Source organism: Amyelois transitella, chromosome 2, assembly GCF_032362555.1.
Source record: "Amyelois transitella isolate CPQ chromosome 2, ilAmyTran1.1, whole genome shotgun sequence".
NCBI lineage: Eukaryota > Metazoa > Arthropoda > Insecta > Lepidoptera > Pyralidae > Amyelois > Amyelois transitella.
Window position 1 is genome coordinate 2,616,890 of NC_083505.1, and position 23,639 is coordinate 2,640,528.

At 35.4% G+C, this 23,639-nt stretch overlaps 1 protein-coding gene across 2 annotated transcripts in view; it reads left to right on the plus strand.

Moving 5' to 3' along the window:
- The window catches only part of LOC106143020 (zinc finger protein Gfi-1b), a 70,220-nt gene that overhangs the window by 6,932 nt on the left and 39,649 nt on the right, over positions 1-23,639 (plus strand). For both annotated transcript variants that reach the window (XM_013344982.2, XM_013344983.2), the window contains exon 2: positions 12,832-12,948. In XM_013344982.2, coding sequence (XP_013200436.2) covers positions 12,832-12,948 — 117 coding nt within the window. The remainder of the gene's footprint in view (positions 1-12,831; positions 12,949-23,639) is intronic.

Sequence of the window (23,639 nt, forward strand, 5' to 3'; positions counted from 1 at the left end):
GATTCTCACACTCCCAGCCGTTAAATCATGACGTATAATTAAAATCAGCCCGACTGTACTTCGAAGAGCGTTCTAAATTTGATTTAGTGTATTGTTTTTTAATGTAGTTTTTGTAACTGGCCGCAAATATAATTACCAGCCTACTTTGGATCGGAGAAGCGAATACTACAATTACTTTTGATACCTACGCAATAAGTCTTATGACAAGACCGCTCTTAGATTAAAATATTATAAACATATATATACAACGACCATGTAAGGATGCTTTCACATTTAAAATATTAGCGCAATGTTTTGACAATTGGAGAGAGAAAAAACAAATCATAACAGCTGAACGTGGCCTGTCAGTCTTTCAAGATTGCTGGCTCTGTCTATACCGCAAGGGATGTCGACGTGATTATATGGATAGCAATGGAGGGTGCGAACGGGAATATTTTGACACAAGAACATTTTGGGAACAGGTTAAAAAGAAAGAGTATGAAATAAAATGATGAGAAACTCACAAATTGTAATAAAAGACCAAGTTGACGACCCAAATTGTATAAGAGAGAGTGTATTTGACATTTACCAAATCATCCAAATAATTAAACTCTTGAAACAGGGACAGGATTAAACAAATTCTCGTAATTGCCGAATGAGAAAGATTCCGCCATTAGTGTAATGGCGTACACGTGGCTAGAAGCAAATCCCTCCACAGTGAAAGGCGATTTACTGACCAAATACATTATTAATGGCACCCTTTACGGTCCGCAAGCAGATGATTACTTGATTGTCGGATTTTTTGGAGTTCAAAGTGAAATTTTAAAGTTGGATGATAACAAAAAAAGTAATTGAATTATGCTGAATAGCTACTTAATTTTACATACACATGCAGACATAGGCTTTTAAATTTGAGGATACTTCTTTTAGGCGATGGGCTAGCAACCTGTCACTATTCGAGTCTCAATTCTCTAATTAAGCCAAACAGCTGAACGTGGCCTATCAGTCTTTCCAAGACAGTTAGCCAACTGTCAACTGACAGAGCCCTGTCTACCCCGTAAGGGATATAGACGTGATTATAGATATATGTTTGAAAGTAAACCAAAAACCATCAAAGAGAAAAACAAAATCGTACAGTAACTCTTGACTTCCTTGAACTCCCTTTTAAATCCTAACCTTATTAGAATCTTCCTGTTGACGAATTAGGCTGAAGTAGGCGGCATCTTCAAACGCTCGGCGGCGGCCTCTGACCAATCAATCTAATTCATAGAAGGCTTGATAAGTCTGCAACGAAAAGAAAAAATCGGAACGATGAATGCTTAGAAGTTTTGTACTTACGTACATATACTCTCGTTTATATACCTTGCCGGGTAGACAGAGCAGATAGTCTTGAATAGACTGTAAGACCACGTTCAGTTATAGCTGTGGCTGCTTAATGATGGAATTGAGATTCAAATAGTGACAGATTGCTAGCTCATCGCCTACAAAAAGAATTCGAAATATTGATTTTGTTTTAAATACTGCTATTACTCTCTTTATCTCTTTCACACATACGATGCCTATATCTTTTTCGGAACAGACACAACCAATAGTCACATGACTGAGAATACCTTTAGCTAGAAGGCTTATTGATAGCATTCAGATTCGAATAGTTGCTGGCCCATTACCTATCTGAATAAATAATAAATAAATAAATATATAAATAAATATATACGGGACAAATTACACTGATTGAGTTAGCCTCGAAGTAAGTTCGAAACTTGTGTTACGAGATACTAACTCAACGATACTATATTTTATAATAAATACTTATATAGATAAACATCCAAGACCCAGGACAATCAGAAAAAGTTCTTTTCTCATCATGCCTTGACCGGGATTCGAACCCAGGACCTCCGGTGTCACAGACAAGCGTAGTACCGCTGAGCCACAGAGGCCGTCAAGGTTAAGCCCTTGATTTATTTTTACAACCGATAACGAAAGAGAAACAGCCGGCGCTTACTCTATATTTCTTTGTCACCAGACCAGCATGAAAGTCCTTAACAAGAAGTTTAGTCTCGTGTATATCAGGGCGAGATGACTAGTATATATAAAGAACATACTATTAAAGCTACGGTTTTGACCTCAATAAAAACTTTGCAATCAGTCCCACGAGCTTCATTCACAGATGTGATTTTATTTGGCACTTAAATGGTGCGTGATCGTTGATAGAGTTAGCTTTTGTACATTGCTTTACTTGTGTTACTTCCTTGGCTGCGTTACTTGGCTTAGAAATTGCCCCTTCCGGCTACTATCCATACTATTAAAAAAAAGAGAAAATCTTTGTAAGTATTTTTGTTTGTGTAATGAATTAAATCAAAAACTACTGGACTAGTTTTGACGAAATTCGAATTTTCTATAGCGAAAAATAAATGATAAATTTTATTACTTACAAGTTTTTTGTAATTTTCATGGAAGCAAGACCTGAACAAAATCTAGTTAGTCAAAAGATCATTCTCAAACATTTAATAAGATTTAAAACTTCCACACGAAAAAAATGTGCGCAGTCGCACAATTGATTCCAATTGAAATATTCTGCCCTGAGAAAACATTCAATCTGCACAATTAACACCTCTTAACCCGTTCCGTTGTTCGCACGACAATCAAGCTGGTGAGCGGATTGAACAGTGGCTGTACCTCCTATATAAGGTTCAACTTCACCCTTTTGACGTAAAGGGACGTCCCCTCGAGTTTGACTCTAAGGTGTAGAATGCGCTTTAAAATTGTTTTAGTTTTCTGTATTGTGATTTAGATTTGGTTATATAACTCCAAATCTCACTTTACCTTAATTGTAATTCAATCTGCTAAATTAACACTTTTTATCCCATTTTGTTATTGGTAGGTACTATAAGCAAGCTGGTAAGCAAATTGTACAGTATCTGTGCCTCCTACTTTAGTTTAATTTCCAACCTTCTGTCGTGCAGGTCTTAGGATTTAGATGCGCAGGATTAGGATAATCAAAATCAAAATTAATATAGCTTTTTCTTTTTCCACTTTTGTAATAAGGTTTAGATTTGATACGATAATACTAAGTCTAACAGTACCTACCTCATTTTGGAATTTAAAAAGAAAATGAACAACACTAATTAGTGTTGAAAGTTCTGTTCTGTCTACCTTTGTAGCGTTCCAATTTTCTCCAAAACGGATTGTAATTTTTGATTTTGTAGGAAGAAAAATATATACAACAAGGACGGCATAGACAAACACACAGGGCCAACCAATAAAAATGTACTTATTCTGATTTTGCTCATAGCACAATATGTGTCATGCGGTATAGTCATAATAGTCTTAATCAAGGCAACTCACTGAAACTAGGACGATTCCCACGGAGCAACTCCTACGCATGTTAGTCATCCTGTCATCTGCCTCACTAATTGATCCGAAGATCTATGCCTAAATTAAATCGTGACTGTGTGAATTGTTTTTTTGTATAGAAATGACCTTGATAGTTGCAATCGCGCAGACATAAATAAAGAAGAAGAGTTTTTCTGTGTACTTTCAAGCTAATTGTTTATTCTTCCTAACTTCTTGGTTCTTACCTACCTTCGTCAAAATATTGCCCTCGGTAAATCGATTTCGATAGTCTTAATGTCATGCTTAGGCTATTATTTCCATTAAATCTTTATAACCTGCGGCTACTTCTTCTTCTTCTTCGTGGTTATAGTCCTAGTTCTATCCTCACCACTCTAGAGAGGAGCATCGTATAAGCCCTTGACCATGGATCCTGGATTGGGTGAATCTAGGCTTTATACGAAGCGAGATTAGCTTTTTTACAAATTATAATGTCCGCATTGTTAAGGACAAAACCGTGATAATTTGTATTTTTCGAACTTCAAAAACACATTAATTGGACGCAACTGTGTTATCAGAACATAATATTAATTATGTTTTTGCTAAAGTCAGGAAACTGCGACCCCACGTGCCCCGAACCAACTTGGTACAAAATGATTCTTTATTTCGCGTTTCATATGAATAATATCTTTATTTGTATGTGATAAGACTTGGTAGACTGCATGTCACCGCTCCGATAAAGGAATACTCGGTATAGAGACTGTGGTCTTTGTTGCAACTTTGTCCAACAAAATGCCAAGCCGTTGCCAACCAAAACTTTCGTTTAGTATTCAGCAGAATTACTAACGTTTTAAATTCAACTTCCAAAAGTAGTTATCTTAGGAGATAAAATTCTTAGAACATACATTAGATACAATTCTATCATTAAGCCAAATAGCTGATCGTGGCCTTCAGTCATCAGCATTCAGTCTTTTCAAGACTGTTGGATCTGCCTACCCCGCAAGGGATATAGACGTGACCATATGTATGTTATGTTGTCAATTATTTTATATTGAAATTTTTCACTATGTGGAGTCACCCTATTATCAGGTCATCAATGTAGCACAAATCAGTATATGGATACTCATACACATTTTTAAGGTTGAAATTTCGCCCGCAGGCCAGATTTTTTTGTGGACGAGATGCCCCTTCGGATATACTTCAATACTATTATTATTTTAGGCGACGGGCTTGTAACCTGTCACTATTTAAATCTCAATTCTATCATTAAGCCAAGCGGCTGAACGTGGCCTTTCAGTTTAATGATGACTGTTGGCTCTGTCCACCCCACAAGAGTATATACCCGCATAGAAGAGATTATATGTTATATATGTTACTATTCTTGGATTCAGTTCCGTCGTTGATTCACTTCGGAGCTGTTCGATTGTTCTCGTTTCGCTCATGCCATGATCAATAATGACGCTCTGTGCTGACCACCCAGGGAGTAACCTGACACTTGGATTAGAAACCGAAATCAGTGGAGTAGATTTTTAGAAGAAAAAATAATATTGGTTCACAAAAAAATCTCTATTAGAATTAAAAAAAATAGAAAATAACATTCATCCAATTAAACGATAGTTCTTCTTTCTCCTTTAGCCCCGGTTGCATCCTCACCACTTTGGAGAGAATCCCGGGGTACCAGTTACCTGAATGTGCAGGTTTCCTCACAATGTTTTCCCTTACCGTAAGAGCATCGGTTAGTATTGAACTATAGTTATTGACGACTGGTGATTTCAAAAAACCGCGGATGAATGAGACATTTATGAACCCGAAGCTATTTCACATTTAATTCTAAGTCTAGAATAACATAAAATAAACAAAAGTATAATAGAAACACAAAACAAATTTTCAGATATGCCCAATGGAAATAAAATCTCTAGATAACTAGCTGTGCCCGCGACTTCGTCCGCATGGAATTCTTATTTTGGGCATCATTGAAGCCCTCAAGGAGAAATAATTTTCCCTGTTTTTTTTTTACATTTTCTATTATTTCTTCGTTCCTAATAGTTGCAGTGTGATGTTATATAGCCTTAAGCCTTTCTCGATAAATGGTCTATTCAACACAAAAAGAATTTATTAATTCGAACCAGTAGTTCCTAACATTAACGCATTCAAACAAACAAACAAACTCTTCAGCTTTATAATATAAGTATAGATTATTTGATACGTAACACATTCACAATTTCCTTAGCGCTATATTTTTCATATCACACACTACAACATCACTAACGGGAACCTCATCAATGCACAAGCGACTATCATCGCACTTGCATTCACATTTATAAATACGCCGCTCCACCCCACAATTGTTCTTTCATGTCCTATCGAACGATTTGAAGTAGTCGCTAATAATAATCCAAATGAATGAACCCTCGGTTCCATTGATGGGTAAATGGAATATTGTCTTGTGTCAACCGCACCTAATTGATCGTGTGCGGCGTTCTTTGTGGTAACTGTAAGGTCCTTTGTTGGCGTCTTATCGAATATTTATAGAGATTGCGTATGCACGATGTCATTGGTGCAGTTAGGTTATGAAGTAATAGAGATTTTTATTGTGTTCTAATGATCAGTTCTTGTTTTTATTTTTAAATACTATAGTATTATTTAAAAAAAAAACCAGTCAGCCAAATCATAATGCCAATTGGGATGTAGGTCACTTCCAGAGCAAGAGATTCACATTCGAAGGAAGACAACGATTTGGTGGCACGTGATTCGAGTCTTCCTACGAACGAATTGTCGTTCAACGATCGAAACACGTCCGATTTGCACATGCTTTAACGAAATAGGTCTTAGGTATATTTTGAACAATATTTGTCTGAAGAATAGGACCACTCCATTTAAAAAAGTCGACTAAGGGATAGACTTACAAACATGGAATTCTTTTTTAGGCGATGAGCTAGCAACCTATCAACCAACCTGTTGGCTCTGTTTACCACACAAGGGATATAGACGTGACCATAATTATGTATATATATATATTTGTAATTTTTTGCGGAAACTTTATACTTACTTATTATAGTCTGGCACGGCAATAACTATCGCTGTTAACGTCATAATAAAAAGCGAAACAGCGATAGCTTTTCGCGCGATATAAACGGCGTCGCGCGTGGCATACTATGAGGGTTGTATTTTTGGCCAAATTTGCTAAAAATATCGCAGTCAATACTGATAACAAAAAAAAATATCTTTATTTTTTTGTTTTATCTCTAAGATGTAAAGTATAATATCGTTACTGTCATTCCCAATCAAACCAATTGCTAAAAATAACTGATCTATGACCAAGGAACAGTTCGCACAACTATTATCGGAACCAAGGCTGATGACTCAATTAGAAATAAAAAAACTAAAACAAAAGAGCCGAATGGCGCCACCATAGAGCAGAGAAGATCTATAGGCTATTATTTGTTGACAAATTCTGTCATAAGGAATCATAATATAAATTTTATTTCAGGTAATTAGTTTACAATAAATATGTATCTACAAATACTCTTTAAATAGACATATTTTAATAAAAATTTGTTTCAGTTAAAAAAACTCCTTATGTGTCATTATTAAACCTGGACAACATAGGAAATTATTGAATTAAAAAATAAACTATAGAAGTAGACGTATTATAAAACGTCATTGACAATAAGTACTTAAGTAGTTTAAAATATATATAGCCGTGGCGCGTTTTTAATAATGATTCCGAATCGGGTTTACACTAGAAGCGATTCCATTCTGATACTATTCCGGGAAACCTAACTTATTTTGGATAATTTTTACTAGTTTGAACTGAATGTCTAAAACAGAAACAGTGTATGGCGCCCGCACAGAGCACTGCACGTCCGCCCCTTGCTCTGTGGGCGCCAGTCTTCAAGAATCAATGACCGGCGTCCGGCCGCGAGTTGCTCACAAATTGTCGCTGACAACGCCAATTGTATCATCGCTTCCTGTGCCAATGCATGGTCTAAGTGATAAGAGATTAGTGGCTTGTTCTAGCTATTTATTGCTACAGCTATACATACATACATAAATAAATAAATATATACATACATCACGTCTATATCCCTAGCGAGGTAGACAGAGCCACGCTCAGCTGTTTGGCTTAGTGATCGAATTGAGATTCAAATAGTAACAGGTTGCTAGCCCATCGCCTAAAAGAGGATTCCCAAGTTTACAAGCCCATCCCTTAGTCGCCTTTTACGACATCCGTGGGAAAGAGATGGATTGGTCCTATTCTTTTTGTATTGGTGCCTGGAACCACACGGCACCTAAATAAATACGGGACAAATTACACAGATTGAGTTAGCCTCGATGTAAATTCGAGACTTGTGCATCTGGGTTAACCCCGGGCTCTTCTCTTGGTCAGACATATAATCACATCTTTATCCTTCCGCGGCAGACAGAGCCAAAAGTCTTGAAAGACAGAAGGGCCTAAGCAGCCATTTGCAACTCATAGTTTTCCAAATATGAGTATTGTTTTGATTCACAGTTTATGAATCAAACCAGCCACCTGCAATAGACCTTATCGTATACAACTTATCGATTTCATGACGTTACATTATAATCATTTTATATTGACAAAAAAAAAGGTAAAGGTAAACTTTTGACCAACAGTCTTGAAAATACTGATAGGTCACGTTCAGCTGTTTGGCTTACTAATAGAATAATTTATTATTATAAACGAATAATACTATCTGTTTTCAAATAACTGTTTTCTACGTACATCGTTTGTTAACCGATGTCTATACGGTGAAGTAAAACATCATGAGGAAACCTGTACATTCAGGCAACTGGATGTAAAACCATGACCTATTACAGCTCCATATATTCTTCAAAGATTGTGGAGATTAGCACATTCATTTAAATAAATCATTCCAATTGATTTACAGCAGATAATTTCATACATATTAGAACATGACACCAAAACCATAATCCCATACTTGCCATTCGTCGTGACCAGATGTGGGGCGCCGGCGCCGACCCCGAGGGTCTCTCGAATAACCGATGTCCGGCGCACCCTGTATAAAATATGAAATGTACAAACTAGAAACAATATAGGAAAAAAAAGAAATAAGAGGTAAGCTCAGGTCAAGAGTATCTCATAAATTGACAAGCGAGAACTAAAAAAAAATTTCAGCTATTTAGTTATCAGGGTTTTTGAAATATAAGATGAACCCTTAAAATTTTAGATACAGAAAAATTTATATCTTGTAGGGATCTGGGCAAGTGGAAAGATTTATTCTCTACCTACCCCTCCAAAAAAGTTATTTGTATTTAAACATATAAGAACTTCAAAGTAAAGACTAAACCAACCTTTTTACTTATTTTTTTTACCTTTTATGTTCCATTCCTGGTGAAATATATTAAATTTCTTCCAAATTGTCTCGAAAAACTGTTTTGAAAAACGCAAGGATCGAAGAAATATATATGAACCTGCAACTTTTTTTTCTATTTTCATCTGCCGACTGTCCCAAATATTAACAGTATGTCAATCTCTGTGTGTCAATTCTATTCTCTCGCTATTTTGAGTATTAGCAACTGAACTGCATGCGATGAAGTAGATCCAATTATTGTTAAGTTTATTGCTATGAATGAAAGTGAATGGAGCTCAATAAAATGATGAAATGAATTTGTATCCATTTTTATAATTTCTTAGATAACTTTTTATAATGAGCGAGCATGTCAGATGGGTATAACAGTATATTTTACATTGGATCAAAACTTTTGTGATAAATCAATGTACCAAAGATAAACTCCTCAATGTGCGTTCAATTGTATTGTCAACTTTCGAAAAAGCTACAAGGAAGATTAATTTAGAAATATCTTAATTTTTTCAAAGTGAAAAATTGGAACTCGCTAAATTGATTTTCAAGTTAAACTCATTATTTTTTAAATAAAAAATATCAACCAGCACAATTAATTTTAACTTTTTTTATAATCTTTCAATTTCAATACGTTTTGGAAATCAAAGATGTGTCACCTCATCGTCAGTTGATAATCAAGGATGTGTCACATCAACACTTGGTGTCTCAGCATTAACATTTGCTGCGCAGGCGCCACCGAATCTTTCTTTTCCTCTGCACAGATTGTCCTTGCTCTTAAAGAGACCAATCAAAACCTAGTTTCCGACCGCTTTTCGTAAAATATTATATTATATTAATCTTCGTTAATATATAAAAGTTTCTTTAAGTCTTACTATGACTCGAAATCAAGGATGCATCAAGTCAACTCCGACTGTTGTTAATCAACATACATAAATACATCATGTCCTTAACTGTTACGGAGTAGACAGAGCCAACAGTCTAGAAAAGGTAAAGTGAGTATATGTCACATCAACTAATAGTATCTTAGCATTAACATTTTCCGCGCGGCGCCACCGATACGTTTCTTTCCCTTTCAATTTCAATGCTGTTTTTCAATTTTTTTATATTCTCTTCTATAAAATATAAGACAGTGTAGAAATATAAATATTTCAACAACACCATAAGATATAGAATTATTATATATAAATAAAGGATGTATCACATCAACACTCGCTAATCTAGGATGTGTCATATGAACACTTGGTGTCTTGACATTAGCTGCGCAGGCGCCACCGAATCGTTCACTTCCTCTGCACTGATTGTCCTTGCCCGGTGCCCCTTATCGTCCTTATCCTGTTGAGATGTCCGTTTCGTTAGGATATGTGGAATTGTTTCTGGATGTGCATTTTTTATGACCTAGATTTTACACGCGTTAAACTTGAATTTTCATTTATTCAGCTCGCGGAGGAATTTTCAGACAAATTACAGTTTTTATGAGCATTTGTCAAATTAAGAATTATTGGAACAGCTATTTTAGTATTTCTCAGGGGTTTTGCTTGAAGGGTGCAACATTTTAGATTTTACGTAGGTATTTTGTATTCTTACAAAAAATTTTAGAAGTAAATATTATTTTTAAAACATACATATTATGTACGATACTTGCTGTGATTACGGAAAATACATGTAACGATAAGAATAATCCAATTGTTATCTTGTAATCCACTCGCGACTAAATCTGATATCTATTTTAATACCTTGTCTACATTTAATTCCATACAGTACTTATTAAATTAAAATAATAAACTGACCAAACAAAATTAAACATTGTCCCAACTGTCCGCACTAATATTTTTGTGAAAGTAAGTTTATTTGCTTGTTGTTTCTTCACGCGTTACATATCTACGGAACCAACCTTGTTGTAATTTTGCGTACATTAAGAGTCTGGAGAAGGACATAGGGTACTTTTCGTCCCAGTAAAAACTATACTTTCCGTGGGATTTGCGAAAAACATGGTTATTTTGTAAGTGGCGCTAAATTCGCGCGTGGTTGAAATTGCGGATAAAAACTAGTATCACATAAAAATGGGTAGTTTTATATAAGTCAATAACAACAGTAAACAAAAGACATCCTTGGCTTGGTTCTCGTCAAGCCTTTTGGTCGCAGATGTCAAATGAAGATTTCAAGATAAAAACCAGGTCAAATTATGCATATAGGACCCCGGGCGCTAAAGCAACAAGGCTAAGAATGCAACCATAACACAGCAGACGATATAATACTCGTAGTAACGAAGACTGGACAATTCGTCCAATTGAATGTTTGTTCTGTCAATGAAGTGGCATGTCTTGATTTAGATTTGCCCTCACATATTAGGGCTTCGGTCACTTCTGTGGCGCGTGAATAACGATTGTTATCGCAATAGATGACATGTTGATTTCATTATTTAGAATTAGTGTGTTTTATAGATGAAATAAATCAAGAATATTTTCTAAGTAAGGTCAAGTCAACATACACATACATACATATCATCACGTCTAAATCGCTTACGGGGTTGACAGAGCCAAAAGTCTTTAAAAAGACTGAAGGCCACGTTCAGCTGTTTGGCTTTTTGATAGAATTGAGATTCAAACAGTGACAAGTTGCTAGCCCATCGCCTAAAGGAAGAATCCCAAGTTTATAAACCTATCCCTTAGTTGCCTTTTACGACATCCGTGGGGAAGAGACGGAGTAGTCCTATTCTTTTTTCTATTGGTGCCGGGACCTACACGGCAAGTAAAGTGAACCCTTTATTCATAAGTTAAGTAAGGTCAAGTCAAGCGATCTTGCATGAAGAGAGTAATGAATGTAGTACTTTTGAGACTTTACTTTTCTACTTTAGAACTTCTTTTGATTCTGCCACCTTCATTAATCATAAAAGAGATTGTGCATACAAATGACTCGTCACATGATTGTTATATATATATATATATACATGTTCATAAAAATAAATGTTGTCTTAAGTGTGATGGATAGGACAAGTTACTTTTATTATTGTACTCATATTACACGATTTATAAATGAGACAAGTGGTATCAATGAATTTATGTATGAATTGGCAAATAAATATATTAATTTTGAATGAATACAGTGTTTTGGAAGTGGGTGAGTAATTTCATCAACTATGAAGATTTAACATACATACATAAAATTACGTCTCTTTCCCGAAGGGGTAGACAGAGACTACATCTTTCCACTTGCCACGATCTCTGCATACTTCCTTCGCTTCATCCACATTCATAACTCGCTTTATGCAAGCTCGGCGGTTTTGGTTACTCTTATTGAGTAAAAACACATATTTAACACGTCTTTATCTCTTACGGTGCAGACAAAACCAATATTCACAAAACTAAGACCACGTAAAGTTAGTTGGTATTTTGTTGCGAGTCCATCGCCTAAAAGAAGACAATGGTTCCGCTATAAGAAATAATTAACATTGCAAGTTTCCAATACAGCTTCGAACTTTCAAACTAGACTAGTTAGTACAAGAATCAACTCGATTAATATTCGATTTTAATCCAACTTCCCTCTACTTAGTTACAAATAAAATTATCTAACGAGTTAATGTAATAAAAATTATCTTTTAGTTGCAGTAAATTATGGAGTTAAGAATTAATCATCATATTTCTGGCGTTAGTACAGGTAAAGTTTGTCATCACCCCCTCTGGAGGGGAACCCGGGGTCAGCATTTGACCACGATCTTAGATTTTGTAGGTGAATTTTTACACAAAATGACACCAGTCGGAACTCTGCAACTTATGCTGTGCATATTTGAACACGGTTACACATCCAGTTGCCTGAATGTGCAGATTTCCTCACTTTGTATTATTTGTATGATGTTTGTTTGCGTCTTTTTACCATGCATACATGTAATCACGTCTATACGCCTTGCGGGGCTGACAGAGCCAACGGTCTTGAAAAGACTAATATGCCACATTCAGCTGTTAGGCTTAATGATAGGATTGGGATTCAATTAGTGATCTATTGCCTAAAATCAAATCAACAATTTAAATCAATTATTTATTTTCTGTAACAGATAATCTTATAACTAGGTGTCTCCTTTAAAGCTATCAAAAGATGCCTCTGTCAGGAGGCTCCGCTCTTCTTATTAACATAACAGATCAGAGAAATCATTATAACCTGTCAATAATTTTGTCCACAGGTGTGTCAGCAAGTGAAGCGCTACGGAATGGCCTCTGCCAGTCCCTGTGGGGTTCAGCGAGGCCAGAAACAAGACTACCTTCGCCACCACAGACCCAGGAGCCGTACACCCAAAGAGGTAAGTTAATACACATTAATTTATTTAAAAGAGACCTTTGAAACATTTGAATTTACTCCTGTCATTGTTACATTACGCGGGAAATTTGATTCGAAATGGATTAAAAAGATAAATATCTAAAACCAAATATGAAATAAATTATAAATAAATATATACGGGACAAATTACACAGATTGAGTTAGCCTAACCAGCCTAGCCAGGGTAATCACAGAAAGTTCGTTTCTCTTCATGCCCTGACCGGGATTCGAACCCGGGACCTCCGGTGACACAGACAAGCGTATTACCGCTGCGCCACAGAGGCCGTCGAATTAGGCGTACAGTTAATGGAAATTTTTACTACCTACGCAATCACTGCGCTCTGAACTTCCTTCTAATGATTTCCGATGATATGTCAATGATTTTTCATGATTTCTCAACAGGTGACAATGATAGATCTCTTGTTGACTCAACTATTTTAATATCAGTAATTCAATGGAACGGATTTTTTGTAAGTTATATGATAAGATATGGTATATGTTACGATTAAGAATTTACTGTTACAAAAATTGTTGTTAAGTAATATTTTTGGTTATACGTTGTAACATAGTGCGGATTAATTTTACTATCATAAAAATAATACAGTCGACTATAAAACCTCCTCCTATTTTTGAATGTTAAAAATGACGATTTAAAATGGCTGATGATATTAATTGATCATCCTAACAAAAAAAAGTATAATAACAATATGATGATGATAACTCAATCTGTGTTATTTGTCCCGTATATATTTATTTATTATTATAACGATAACCCAACCGATCGCTAAAAAGATGTCACATCTCCGGTTAAACAAAAATTGTGTTGCGCCTTATTCATCCTTTAGTCACTGTTAACTTCTTTGGTGCATTTTGCACATGATACAGGCAGGCACTTAATGACGGACTAAGCGATATTCTTAATCAAAATAAGAAAATATCCCGAGAGGATCAGGAAATAATCGGAGCCATGGAAGAAATTACCTAACCATTTTTCGTTTAATTTACTAAGATTGTTATAACTATGATTGTTATGTGGATGAAGCGAAGGAAGTATGCAGAGATCGTGGCAAGTGGAAAGATATAGTCCCTGCCTACCCCTCCGGGAAAAAGGGCGTGTTTTTATGTACGGTATGTATGTATGTATTGTTATTGTATACGTGCCGTGTGGCTCCCGGCACCAATACAAAAAAGAATAGGACCACTCCCATCTTTTTCACATGGATGTCGTAAAAGGCGACTAGTGATAGGTTGCTAGCCCATCGCCTAAAAAAGAATCCCAAGTTTGTAAGCCTATACATTAGTCGCATTTTACGACATCCATGGGAAAGAGATGGAGTGGTCCTATTCTTTTTTTGTTTTGGTGCCGGGAACCACACGGCATGTATGTATGTATGTATTGTTATAAACTATAATTCTCATAAGTTGCATGGGTGCTGCATGGGTCACAATCCATACATTTCAAACATGTTTCGGTGCGTTATCATGTAATGTTTGCTTACAAGGGTACACATGTCATGAATCGGATTTACAACTTTGAGACGCGGTGTGCTGTACCGATAGCATAAAAAATCCTTATTTATTAAAAAAAACAAGTTTTTCTATGAGTTAATTTTTTTGTTTAGTTAATGATGTGTAAAGTTTTAGATGAATTAGATGGTAATTCTCTTCATATAGAAGTTTAGTTAAACTACGACTTTTTGTTTAAGTCTTTAGCGTTACCATTGTGAAGTAGTAAAAATACAGGAACAATAAATATTAAGATTATATTATACGATGATCCTCAATAAGTTTTAGTTGGTAGGTATCGTGAATCAAATATTCACAAACACTGAAATATTGATCTCTTTGATATAAATAACAATGATAGTTGGTATTATAATATGAAGGAAAGTCACTTTAACTTATACTATTTTAACTTTTATCCGTGATTTTGCTTCTAGAAGAATTCTAATTGACAGAACATTAAATCAAACTTCAGTGTTCCGTTCATCTCACCTTTAGTTCTTGAGTATACAAAACAAACTTACATTTTAAATACTAAGACCAGTTATTAATTCAAGAAGAAATAAAATCTAATAACAATGAAGACCTTATAACTAGCTATATGTACATATAGTTAGTTATAAGGTTTTTTTTTGGAATAACAATGATTATTAGTTAGTTATATACTACTCTGTCAAGAAAGTAGCGGGAAAAGATCAATAATACACAAACTGTTTGTTATTCATCCAAATTTATTTTATCACCTTCAAAATATGCTCCTTTAGAAACGATACACTTACGCCAACGAATAATCCAATCATCAAAACATTTTTTAAACGCTGTTTCCTAGGAATGTGAAAAAAAAATCGATTTTGGAAAAAATCGATTAAAAATCGATTTTTTTAAAAGTAAAAATCGATTTTTATAAGTGATTTTTTTAAAATTAATAATCGATTAAAAATCGATTTTTATAATAATGCAATAAATGCACTCCGACATGACATTTTTGTCTTCTGGCTTGGAGCCCGGAACGCGAACTGCCAAAGAATACTTTCACAGCTCCATAATATTACATTAACGCCATCTGTGCATTCTTTCTGTGCTTTTAAAACAGTTTAGATGATTCATTTAATCAAACATTCTCTAGATGGAGTTAGTCGATGAACAGTATTTTACCGCCATTCGGTTGATTTTTTATTCATTATGCGTTGCTGAAACTTCATTTTTCAAACTTGATTGTTAAAAACTTTAACTTGTGTTGATTATATAAGAACTTACTGTTTCTGTTGTTTATTTTTAATGAATAAATCTATTGATATAATGTATATGGCGTTTATTTTGACATAAATTGAAAAATTAGGAAAAAATCTATCAATATAATAAAATCGATTATTTTCTTAAGAAAAATCGATTATATGTTAATCGATTTTTCATACTTAAAAAATAAATCGATTATATAAAAATCGATTTTTTTACAGCAATGTCACATCCCTACTGTTTCCGGAATTGAGGTCAGTTCTCGCCGCGAATTCTCTTTTATGTCTTCTACCGATTGAAAACGGGTGCCACGAAGTGGTAATTTGAGTTTAGGAAAAAGAAAAAAGTCGGCTGGAGCCATATCTGGTGAATATGGTGGTTGCTCGATGGTATTTGTTGAGTGTTTGGTTAAAAATTCGTTCACAATGATGGCCTTGTGCGAAGGTGCATTATCATGGTGCAAAATCCAAGAATTTTCTTTCCACAAATCTGACCTTTTTCGTCGGATTTGCTCTCTTAAACGCCGCATAACACTCAAATAATATTCCTTATTTACCGTTTGACCTTCCGGCAAGAATTCCGAGTGCACAACACCGCGATAGTCAAAGAAAACAGTCAACATGACTTTGACTTTTGAACGACTTTGGCGTGGTTTTTTCGGTTTCGGTTCAGTTGGAAGGCGCCACTCCGAAGCTTGTTGACTAGTTTGCATGTCAAACTCGTAAACCCACGTCTCGTCACCAGTAACAATGCGTTTCATGAATGTTGGGTCGGAATTGACTCGTTCTAGCATGTCCTCAGCGACTCTCATGCGATTGAGTTTTTGAAAAAAATTCAGGTCTTTTGGGACTAGCCGAGCGGCAACATGTTTCATACCCAAATTATTAGTTAAAATGGTACGGATCGACTCGTGAGATACAGAAAGTTCGGTGGCTATCTCTCTCAAAGTTGAATGAGGATTTTCAGTCACTATTTCCTTCACTTTTGCGATGTTAACTTCAGTTGCAGACGTTGATGGCCTACCAGAGCGAGGCAAATCTTCCATCACATCTCGACCGCTTTTGAACGCTTTGTACCACTCATAAGCACGAGTTTTTGATAAAGTCGATTCACCGTAAGCCTTCTGTAACATTTTCAGTGACTCCGAACACGATATTCCATTGGCAATGCAAAATTTAAGACAAACTCTTTGTTCGATGTTTTTACCCATTATGAAATTAGCAATACACACTAGATATGATATAACTTAAAATAGCACTGTATTTAATGTAAACAACAGATGCAACTCAAACTCCGCGCCAAAATGGAAAACAGTTGTGCCAATCTAACAACAACAAAAAAAACAAAAATTTGAATTTGGAACCATAAATAAATAATCCATTCCCGATACTTTTCTGACTGAATGTATACATATATAACTAACTAATAATAATAATCATTGTTATTCCACTCTAGACTTCACTCCCTCTGCCGACGGTACATTATCGCGTTATCGAAATTCGATGTTCGATACAAAAATTACAGCCATCATAACACATGCGTTTAAACATGATACGGTATCGGCCGGCTTTGTCGACACCGCGGCAAATCAAAGTTGTAAAACAACGTAATTTCGCACCAGATAGCCTTAGATTAGGTGTTGACGATGATAAGATACAAACTGTCAAATCTGAGGCTAGGGATTTGGGTGAACGTTATTGGAAATTCGTGTATTATATGTTCCATTCGAAGGTTATGCGCGAATGTGCAATGCCCATTATTTATAGGCCCCTCGCTATCGGTTTATTGGTTTTTGTGGGCAATATACGTAGGTCGGGGTGTAAAGGTATTAATTTTCAAGTACTGGTCTGTTTGTCAGCTACCGCGTCATGTTTTTGTGCTGAAGGTACAATTTTGCTTGTTATGAGAGAGTTCAAGGTAAAGCCTTATAGGTAAGTTTTAATGCTAGGCTAAACAGAATTCTTAACCCATTCAAAAATAAACTTACTGTGAACAGAACCAACAGTTTTTCAAAGACAAAGGTAAAAAAGCTAGTAATCTTTAGGCAATGGGCTAGTATGCCATCACTCTCTCTGAGTCTTACTTCCATCCGTAAGTCATCCAGTTAAACGTGACTTTGAGTATTGCGACTATTGTATCTCTTTACTTTTAGGCGTTACATTTCATTTATTATGTACTAGCTGTGCCATCATTGAAGCCCTCAAGGATGAATATTTTACACATTTTTCATTATTTCATTGCTCCTTATAGTTGTAGCGTGATGTCATATGGTCTAAAGCCTTCCTCGATAAATGGTATATTCAACACAAAAAGAATTTTTCAATTCGAACCAGTAATTCCTGAGATTAGCGCGTTCATACAAACAAAAAAAAAACAAACAATCTCTTCAGCTTTATAATATTAGTATAGATATAGAAACAAAAAGAGAGATGAACGTTCTAGACGTTCATCTCTCTTTTTGTTCATAGTTTCAACTTCATAGTTTCAGTTTGTATGAACGAAGGTCATCTTTTCCGCACGCGACTGTACACAATCTTTGTCATGCAGCTTGAGATTATTCTTATGTCACATGCTCTATTGAGATAAAACAATTTCTCGGACACCCCACTAGCAACAAAGATAAGTTTGTCTTCCACGCTTTGATCACTTGTGACCACTTCAAGTCATCGAGGTTTCAAGTGTTATTGACTGACAGGCCTTTGATGAGATTTACATGACGGCATCATTTGCACTCGCTTTTTGCATGAACTTATTAAAAGAAATTCAGTTTCGATTCATAATTCATATTTCGAAATAGAACGAGAATATAATCTAATTTTGAGTTTTTAAAATTTGTGGTCACATCTTTTGCAACTTCATGCAATCATTATTCATCCATCCATTTCAGATTTTACATAGTTATTTTTTCTAAACGCTACACTACTAAGTTACCTCTAAGTGGCACTTTAGACTTTTCTTTCCCATGGATGACGTGAAAGACGACTAAGAGATAGGCTTATAAGCTTGGGATTCCTCTTATAAACCACGGGCTAGCAACCTATTACTATTTGAATCTCACTTCCATCATAGAACCATACAGCTGAAAGTGGCCTTTCAATTTTTTCAAGACCGTTAGCTCTCTTTACCCCGAAAGAAATATAGAACGTGACTATATGTATGAATTTTTCTGTATACGTTTTCTACAGATCAATTTAAGGACAGTGTCATCTGCACCTAAGTTATAGGTATTCTAACCTAAGGTAAGCAAATCTTAATTCGGAACCTCTGAAACTAGCCACAGCTATCAATCAAAGGGTAGCATAATGCCAGGCAGGCAAGCTGGCAAACATTTGCGATACGCCACGGCCCTCACGACATCTTATTTGCCAACCCTATTATTTACAGTTGTTTAACCAAGACCCACAACGTTGATATCGGTTGGACTCAGTGTGGCCAACACCTCGGTTTAAACCGTAGATCTATTGTTTTAAATGTCAAATCAGTTTTCAGTTTTGACATAACTTATCTCGATTTTTTTGCTTATTGTACTTAATCTGTATAATTCTAAGAAGATCACATTGAGATGCAAATTGGGTTTTCATTGTTAAATTTTTCTAATAATTTCCTGAAATTCTTCGTTTAATGTCAATTTCATGGAATTTACCAAAAAAAAAACAAAAGTTCATTTGGTCTGGTAACTTCTACATAGGGATTTGTAACAATGTAATCAGCCATTTTGTGGCGGCGGCGGCCATATTTGACCGATATTCATCAAACATAGCTAAAACTATTTACCTTGCCGACTAAAAAGTATACCTTTAAAACAAATAAAAACAAAACAGGTTAATCAGTTCGGAGCTACGGTGCTACTGACACGCACACACACAGTCAGGGCCCATACATGTCAAACTAAAATATCCCGTGGATTTTTCGTTGTCAGGGATTAAAAATGTACAATAAATCTCGAATAACATTGGTACAGTATTTAATAGAGACTTGAACGATTTTTAATGCTAATCTACAGACGTTGTCAGGGGTTAAATATGTACAATAAATCTCGAAAAACGTTGGTACAGTATTTAATAGAGACTTTAACGGTTTTATTAATCTACAGATTTACCCCACATTGAAGTTGGCAACACTGGTCGTACTGTTGTACAAACGTCGCGTGACTTCGCGCTTCGAATGCTCAGTTTTTTGATTAGTCATAGACTTTGTGTACTTTGTTATTCATTATTATTAGTGTGATTAGGTTTTGCCAGCAGCAAATGGTTTTAAGCTTTCTTTATTTTTTCAACATCATCAATCAATATCAGTTAGAGTACCCTAAACCCATAAGCTTGTAAGTGGATGATGCGAAAGAATATACAGGGTTTGTGGTAAACGGAATGATCGAGAGAGAAGAGAGTCTTTGCCTACCCCTGCAGGAAAGAGGCGTATTTTAATATATGTATCAATCAATTCAATACTAAATATCCAAAAAAAATAATCTTAACAATCGTTTATTTATTTTTTTTGGGTAATTTAGTTCATTTAGCAAATCTTGTTTGACTGTGAGATTCAGGTAGCCTAATGACAGTTTTTCATTTTTAATTTATCTGCCTTATTTATTAGATTGTATTTTAGTATCGAAATGGACTAGACAAAACTATCCAAAGATAGTTTAATATTCATATACCTACTTGTCTGGTGAAATTACTTCAAATCTAAGATGGGGTTACAGTTACTTTAATATTATTATTACAGCTTGTAAAGCTTAAAAGCTCAAAAATTATACATACATAAAAACATATAATCACATCTGTATCCCTTGCGGGGTAGAAAGACAACAATCTTGAAAAGACTGAAAGGCGTCACTATATGAAAATCATAGAATTGAAATTCATATAGTGACAGGTTGCTAGCCCATCGCCTAAAAGAAGAATCCCAAGTATATAAGCCCATCCCTTAGTCACTTTTTACGACATCCATGGGAAACAGATGGAGTGGTCCGATTCTTTTTTCTATTGGTGCCGGGCACCACACGGCACTATATAAGATCAAATTATAATGAAGGTAACAGGATAGTGAAATCTTGAAAGCAAATGAGTTTACAACGAATCTCAAATGGCCATTAAATTTACACAAATCTAGACTGTTGACTGGTTATCAACAAACGAGAGATTAATCTCAAAGATGCCGCGTGTCATCAAGAGAAAGACAATAATACGCTTGGAGAGACACAAAGTCAATTAGTAACCTTATGATAATGATGTAAAGTTCAAGATTAGATCCGCTGGTTTTGTTTAATGTGGTCACAAACATGAAGCGTGCTATTGTATCAGCAAATAATTCGTGGAAATGAGAGAAATCGGGACGCATACAAAGGCGCCGCCGCCGTGATAAGGTACGGTCACCATGGCGTAGAACATTGAAAGTACAGAAATTATACTCATACTAGCAGACCCGACAGATTTCGTTCTGTCAAAAACATTTGTAATGTAGCTGTTTTTTGTTCTTGCCTATTTTATAATCGGGGCAAAAAATTTAAATTTGAAACTTTAATATTATTGAATTTGAATTTTGGACAGCGATAATAAATAGATTTTTGTAATAGTGCCGTGTGGTTCCCGGCACTATTACAAAAAAGAATAGGACCACTCCATCTCTTTCCCATGGATGTCGTAAAAGGCGACTAAGGGATAGGCTTATAAACTTAGGATTCCTCTTTTAGGCGATGGGCTAGCAACCTGTCACTATTTGAATCTCGGTTCTATCATTAAGCCAAATAGCTGAACGTGGCCATTCAGTCTTTTCAAGACTGTTGGCTCTGTCTACCCCGCAAGGGATATAGACGTGATCATATGTATGTATGTATGTATGATAATAAATAGAACTCAAATAGACTCTACTTTTTAGTAAGAAAACGTTTGTATAGTAAAAAGAAAAAGGCTGTTTTTTAGGGTTTTTCCGGCAATTATTCGAATTGTTCTCCCCGTAAAAACAATCTTCAAACTTCAACGAACATTTAAAAAAAAGAATTGGCCAAATTGGTCCAGGCCTTGTTGAGTTATGCGCTTGCTAACACTTTCTGCGATATTTTTATATTATAAGAAGATATGTGATAGGTATGCCATATTTTTTTAATGGTCACTATTTGTTATCACTATAACTTAGCCAAATTGGCTTTTTTTCGCTTCGAGGTTTATGACTGTAACCGAATGGATTTATGATGGAACTGATGATGAACGGGAACAGAGATAATTCATATTAGAAAATTAAGGTATATAGATTTAAATGCTTGATTATTATTTTGATAATTCATAATTGCCATATTCACTCAAACGTCACTGAATTTGAAGGGTGTGATAAAATTATAAAAAATAAAATACCTAAGCTATATTTTTGAATGCTCGATGTTTTACACTACCTACAGAAAAATTAAAGAAACGCGTTATCAGAACATTAATTATTTTGAACCGAATCTATAATTTATTTGTCCCATAATTTACCTACACTGAAGATACGAATTCTTAGTATGATTAATGAAAATAAAATTTATACTTACCGTGAGCAAAAACCATAAACGTGTCTTACTTATGAAAACTTGGAGAATAGGCTATACCAAAATCAGAAAATGTTTTCCAGGTATTATTATTTGAATACATACATTTATCCACGTCTATATCACTTGCGAGGAGACAGAGCCAACAGTATTGCTACATGACAAAAATACCTCTTAGTCAGGCATGACCGTGTTATTCCAAACTAACTCTTAATCAGAAAAGAGCGGTCCTTTTCCAAACTACCTCTGAGTCCAGCAAGAGCCGACCTTTTCCAAACTACCTCTTAGTCAGAAAAGAGCGGTCCTATTGTAAACTACCTCTTAGTCAGAAAAGAGCGTTCCTTTTCCAAACTACCTTTTAGTCCGCCATGAGCGGTTCTATTGTAAACTACCTCTTAGTCAGGCAAGAGCGGTCCTATTCCAAACTAACTCTTAGTCTGGAAGAGCGGTCCTATTCCAAACTACCTCTTAGTCGGGCATGAGCGGTCCTATTCCAAACTACCTCTTAGTCATACAGAAGTTCTAATACATGTAAGTACTTTACAGTGCACATTGAAGCGTTAACCCCAGATAAAACTTATCTTTGTGACGTATACCAACCGAAATAGTGCCAAGGTGCGGCTAATCCCCAATATCTTCTGATCTCGCCGGCGAACCTGATTTCACTGTTATCTATAATGTCAGAATGACAGTGTAATGCAGCGGATGTGACGAGAATGGATTACTTACGTAGCATTTTGTTGTTATTACGAATGCTAAAATACTTAAAATATATACATACATATGATGGAGTGATCCTATTCTTTTTTGTATTGGTGCCGGGAACCATACGGCCTGGCATTAAAATACTTAAAAAGATTACATATACGAGTTTTAATAGAATGTCAAGATGAACGTATACCTTCATCAAGTTGAGCACGTTCTGTAAAAAGGCCAGATCGTTCCTGCATGAAAAGTTTATGAATGTGCATGAAGCAAAAAGGAGCATGCAAGGATCATGGCAAGTAAAAAGTTGTTGTCTCTACCTATCGTTCTGAGTATAAGGCGAGAGCGTGTGATGATTTATTCATTTATTAATTTATTCACGTATCTTATATATAAAATTCTCGTGTCACAATGTTTGTCTCCGTACTCCTCCGAAACGGCTTTACCGATTTTAACCAAATTTTGCATGCATATTCAGTAGGTCTGAGAATCGGCTAACGTCTATTTTTCATACCCCTAAGTGTTAAGGGTTGTCCACCCTTAACATTTTTTTTAACTAGGAATTACTTAAAAATTATTTATATGGCAAAACAACGATTTCCGGGACAGCTAGTACTTTAATAAAAATGACGGCGAGGGAAAACATCGTGAAGAAACTTGCACATTGGGGCAACTAGATGTGTAACCATGATACAATACGAGTTAGG